General features: G+C 39.6%; 1 protein-coding gene across 1 annotated transcript; it reads left to right on the top strand.

Annotated features, from left to right (window-relative positions):
• Positions 1-3,366: 3,366 nt before the first annotated feature.
• On the top strand, positions 3,367-4,793 carry LOC132887598 (B-type lectin plumieribetin-like). The gene is made up of 3 exons (XM_060923067.1): positions 3,367-3,516; positions 4,207-4,300; positions 4,452-4,793. The coding sequence occupies exons 2-3, from the start codon at positions 4,211-4,213 to the stop codon at positions 4,701-4,703; spliced, it is 342 nt and encodes a 113-aa protein (XP_060779050.1). The 5' UTR covers positions 3,367-3,516; positions 4,207-4,210; the 3' UTR covers positions 4,704-4,793.
• The last annotated feature ends 785 nt before the right edge of the window (positions 4,794-5,578 follow it).

Here is a 5,578-nt window from a genome sequence, read left to right as displayed (position 1 = left end):
AGCGGGTGCACACGTCAAACTGTTTTTGTCACATGGTTACACAAGAAGAATCGTGTGACCTGAAAATTTATATGTACATATGTTCCTGGTGGCTACTGTAGAATAATGAAGTAGTTGTGCCTCATCTTTTGTAGATTTTCTTATTTCTGTGGTAAAAACACTCGTGTTAGTCACCAGCTCTCGTCCAGTTTGTCAGTAGTTTTTGAAAATTATTTAATTTTTTTCTAACAGAAAACTTTTACAATTCATATGAACTTGTTACATTGTTATTAAATGTGATTTATGTGTGCACTACAAAAACATTGCTCAAACAGTATGATATTAATAACTGAAGCATCGTTGTACATGGTGTGATGACTTGATTATGTATATTAGCATATCTTAAAAACAAAAATCCATAGCGATCTGGTAAAATTAGTGAAAATATTTCTGCAAATGTGCATCTGTCAGATTCGTGGGCTGGATCTTACTTTTCTTACTATTTTTTTTTGTTTCTTTTTATTGTCTTTATTTGTACTCTTCTTAGTATTTAGCCTTACTCATTCGCATGCTAATATGGATGTGTTTTTGGTAAGGCCAAAAAAAAAAAAGTGTGTTTCAGGTAACATGAAATTCTAAAATAGGGTCGGTAGGTAGGAAAAAGTTTTTTTTTTTCTTACATTTTTTTTTTTATTATTGTTTGAAAAATTTAACACAAATAACCATCTTACAAAATAATATTTTGGCACAGAATTCTTTCAATATACCACACATAAAATGTGTTTTAAACAAATTTTTAAAAAACTTGAAAAATTGTGACTAGTCAATATATAAATTGAAACACTGAAACATTCAGCATTTTAATACTATAACAAAAGTTAATCTTTTTATTTAAAGTCTTTTTGTTAATATCTGTTTTCAATCAAAAACTAATGCTGCTTACACAAAAATATCAGTTTTTTTTCTAGAAAAATTTAGTATGAGGGTGCTCACCATGGCGAGGGAGCGAAGCGGGGGGGTGCCGGTTGTCCCCCCCCGTGCAAAGCCTTTGAAAAATTGAGGCTCCAATGGGACATTCTGAGGCTATCTGAGAGGGAAATTGTAACAAATTGTCTGTCAACATTGAAAAAGAAAGAAGTAATCTTCTTCTGCCCCGGACAGTCTTTGGCTTTCTTCCACTTCGTGCCGCGGGATGACCTCTTTAAATGCCCAAGTGTCAACAAAAACAACTCGCGAACTACTTCCGTCAAAAGCTCCCGCGCCGGTGGGTGAAAGGTCATTCAGTCTCGAGAAATCTCGCGCTACAAGTCAGCTGACCTTGTATGTAACCCATGTCAAATCTCGCGAGAGCAGCCACGACAAGTAAACAACTAAACAACATGGCGCCTCAGTCTGGAAAACGCCAATTCGGATAGTTTTTGCACCATCTGGTGGTGTATCTACTATGATTGGAATATTTTTGGAGCAATTATAACGTATTTGATGATCAGACACATTGTCACTTGGTGTTGCTGGGATGTTTTCACTGAGTCGGTAAGGGGGCGCACGCCGAGAGTAAGAGGGCGCAGCGCCCCTGTTCCCCGGTTTAGACGAAAGCCTGAATATCGAGGAAAATTTGTAATAAAAACTTTACGGTCGGCAATTTCGCCGCCGAAATTCTCAGTCGGTCGGGTTACCGGAAACACACTATTTTTTTTATTTGGCCTAAGACAATTTTTGTGTTTTTTACTTGTTTTGGGACTTTTTAAAACAATATCGGGAGAGCCATTCAGTCACGGCTCGACTGTTTACACCTGCGATCAGCTGATGGCATTGCAAAGCATGAGGATACTCTGTGAGGAGAGACACAAGATCCCCGTGTAAATAAGGAGGACGAGGAGATGTAGAGCTGGGGTTAAGCACCGCAAGAGGAAAAGACGGTATAAACCATCCATGCTGTCTGTTATCACGGGGAATGTAAGATCCCTCCCTAATAAGATGGAATGAGACTGGTAAGGGCAGGGGGGTAGTGATGTTTGTGAACGAGAGATGGTGTAACCCTGGGCACATTAGTGTTAAAGAGCAGCGCTGCACATGGGACTTCAAGTTGCGAGCTGTTAGCATTTGGTCGTACCACCTCCTAAGGGAGTTCTCACATGTTATCTCGCATGTTATTATTGGTGTCAACCTGCCCTCCATCCAAGACTTATACTTGTCCAGAGTCAAGAAACGGGCAGGTAACATCTCTGTGGACCCATCACACCCTGGTCACAATCTGTTTAATCTTCTTCCCTCAGGGAGGCGATATAGATCACTGTATGCAAAAACAACCAGACACAAGAACAGTTTCTTCCCTCAGGCTGTCTCTGTGATGAACAGCTAAAATACAGATTCATATATCAGTAATATCACCTGCAAAATATCTGCACACTCATACTGTCATTCTGTGCTCACTGTTACTTATATTTATACTTATTTAAATTTACTATTCATCTTTGCAGTATGCACCATATTGCACCAAAAGGGAAATCCTTTCTGTGATGAACAGCTAAAATCCAGATTCATATATCACTAATATCACTTGTAAAATATCTGAACACTTATACCGTCATTCTGTGCACACTGTATACTTTATATTTATTTAACTATTCCATACTTGACTTACCTGAATTATTTTGTTTTGTGTATATGCTTCTTTTATCTGTTTTGTACTAAGAGAGCTAAGTGTAAGATCTCTAGCCGCTTTATCCTGTTCTACAGGGTTGCAGGCAAGCTGGAGCCTATCCCAGCTGACTACGGGCGAAAGGCGGGGTACACCCTGGACAAGTCGCCAGGTCATCACAGGGCTGACACATAGACACAGACAACCATTCACACTCTCATCTACGGTCAATTTAGAGTCACCAGTTAACCTAACCTGCATGTCTTTGGACTGTGGGAGAAACCGGAGCACCCAGAGGAAACCCACGCGGACACGGGGAGAACATGCAAACTCCACACAGAAAGGCCCTCGCCAGCCACGGGGCTCGAACCCGGACCTTCTTGCTGTGAGGCGACAGCGCTAACCACTACACCACCGTGCCGCCAATATCCTTTTCATTTGCTAGTATTTTCTTATTCATGTCTCACTCTCATAATTGTTGTGTACAATTATGTCCATAGCCTGTGTTTTTTGTCATTTATTGGTTACTCATAAATTTACCCACCAAAGGATGAATTTATCTTATCTTATTTTAACTTAGCTTAGCCAAATTTTCAGCGCTGGCCACAGGACAGTGGGCGTCACCTCAGGTTCTCAGAACGAATGCTTGGTTCCTCTTTCAGCTTAATCACTGGAGCTTAGCAGAACAGTGTTTGTTCATATTCTGCTAATGGGCTGTGTGTAAAAAAAAACCACAGTGAGAGGAGGAGTCCTAAACTCTGTCTCAGTCAGAGTCAGTCCATATAAACCCCATCACTCATCACCAATCCGCAAAGCAGCTCATTGATTCATCTCTCCGCTCACTGGTTCATCTCTCCGCTCACTGGTTCATCTCTCCGCTCACTCTCATTGTGCAGGTGAGTAAAACTGATTGAACCTAAAGTGCACCTGGTTTATTTATTTGAACATTTAAAGAAAAAAAAACCCCAGATGTGTTGATGTATGAGCATGGCATTTTATAAAGATGACTAAAGCTGAAGAATAAAACTAGAACTGATGCATTAATTATTAAATATCAAGCCTGATATCCTCGGATCAGTTTGTGCACGAATTTATAGCTTCTATAATGTAAGTAAGAACAGGAGCTTGTTTTGAACGTTCTGCAACTTTAAATCTGACTATAAACAGATGAAAGCATGAAATATTATAAATATAAGCACAAGCATTTGTGATGTTTTATTCTTTAATAATTAAAAATGGTAAACTTTGGCAAATTGCTTTGGTATAAGGGAAAGAAAGCACTTGGGGATGAGCTGTTTTAGGAAAATAATCAACTTAGAGGTGGGAACAGTAACTTTGACTTGCGTCCCGCTGTCTGGATGATTTTCCTACAACAAAAAACCCACTCGTGTTTTATTCCTTACGTATTAGCTGTGAGAACTAGAAATGTGGCTTTAATTATTTAGAAACAGTGAAAGTCTAAATATTAATATCTTCAGGTCAGCATGTACACAAATTCTTTTACAATGTTCTTATCATTTTTTCCCATAAAAGTCACTACTTGCTTGAATCTAACACACATTTTTAATAACTGTCTTTATATTCAGAACCATGAGCAGGAACTTCTTGTCTATAAATGAAGAGCTCCAGAAAGGAGACTTCTTGTTATCCAACAACCGGGAGTACAAAGCAATCTTTCAGGTAGAACTAAAACATGGGAAATAAAGAGAGATGAAGAGTCTTCTTTGCTTTTTCTTCATTTGCTGTTTGAAAAAATTACTTCCAGTTCCTTTCACAGAAATATAAACTCACCTTCCGTTCTCTGATATTGAACTCTAACGTCTTGTTTCAGGATGATGGGAACTTTGTAGTGTACGGCTGGGCGCCGCTGTGGGCTACTGACACTGGCGGCATTCCAGGCATCAGTCGCCTGGCCATGCAAAACGACTGCAACCTCGTCATATATACGCCGGATAAACCCGTGTGGGCCTCCGACACCTACAGCAAGAATTTCACCACATGCCGTTTAACTTTGGGTAATGACGGCTTTCTGGTGATCCACAGGGACAAGGATGTGGTGTGGAAGTCCACTAAGAAGAATTAAAATTAATGAAACAAACTTCTCAAAATGCTTTGATGTTCCTTTCATCTGCAACTGTCATTAAAGTTGTCAATAAATCAGCAAAGCAGATCAGCTGGATGTGTCCGAGTCTCAGTGTTATAGCCATCGCACTGTTATTACAATCAGTCATGAGCTGAACCTCAACACCACAATTACACAAATCACTATTTCAACTGCACTGTTGATAAATAATAAATCTAAGAGATATAATGTAAAGGACATAATTCTATTTAGAGTCAAAAATAATGAGTATAATATTGATATCAGATAGATTTTGATTGGTCTGTATCGAAGAAGGTTGAATTGATCAAGTCAAGTCAACTTTATTGTCAAATATGCTATACATACTCGACATACAGCACAGATGAAATATCAGTCCTCTCTGACCCACGGTGCAAACAGGCAATGCAATAAATAAAAATAGAATAAAAATAGAATAATTGAAAAAAAACAAACAATATAAACAGTATAAACACTCTAGATAGGAACTAGACTAAACACACACACACACACACATAAATTGGTACAAATAAACAAACAGTCAAGGGCACTTGAGGTATAGCAGGTAAACATGAAACATGAAATAAGCAGAATAAACAAACTAGCAGCTGTTAAGGTGAGGTAGTGCGGAATAGTGCAAATGAGTGAGGTAAAGTGAGATGTGCGGTCCCTGAGTTCAGTGTGTTAATGAACGATGAGATGTGTGTGTGTGTGTGTTGGGGGGGGACTGTGAGGATGACATGTCAGATTGTCAGATGCTGAAGGGGGGGCAGGGGGGTGTGCGCGAGCAGAATCTGTGGCAGGGGGCAGAGGGGGGCGGAGGGGCAGAACAGGGAGGGAGTTGAGCCTCCTGACCG

Source organism: Neoarius graeffei, chromosome 6 (genome assembly GCF_027579695.1).
Source record: "Neoarius graeffei isolate fNeoGra1 chromosome 6, fNeoGra1.pri, whole genome shotgun sequence".
NCBI lineage: Eukaryota > Metazoa > Chordata > Actinopteri > Siluriformes > Ariidae > Neoarius > Neoarius graeffei.
This window is presented reverse-complemented; position numbering and strand designations above follow the sequence as displayed.

Coding starts and splice junctions, on each gene's coding strand:
- LOC132887598 (XM_060923067.1), top strand. CDS start 4,211: ATGAGCAGGAACTTCTTGTCTATAAATGAAGAGCTCCAGAAAGGAGAC. Junction 4,301..4,451: donor AGTACAAAGCAATCTTTCAG/GTAGAACTAAAA, acceptor GTCTTGTTTCAG/GATGATGGGAACTTTGTAGT.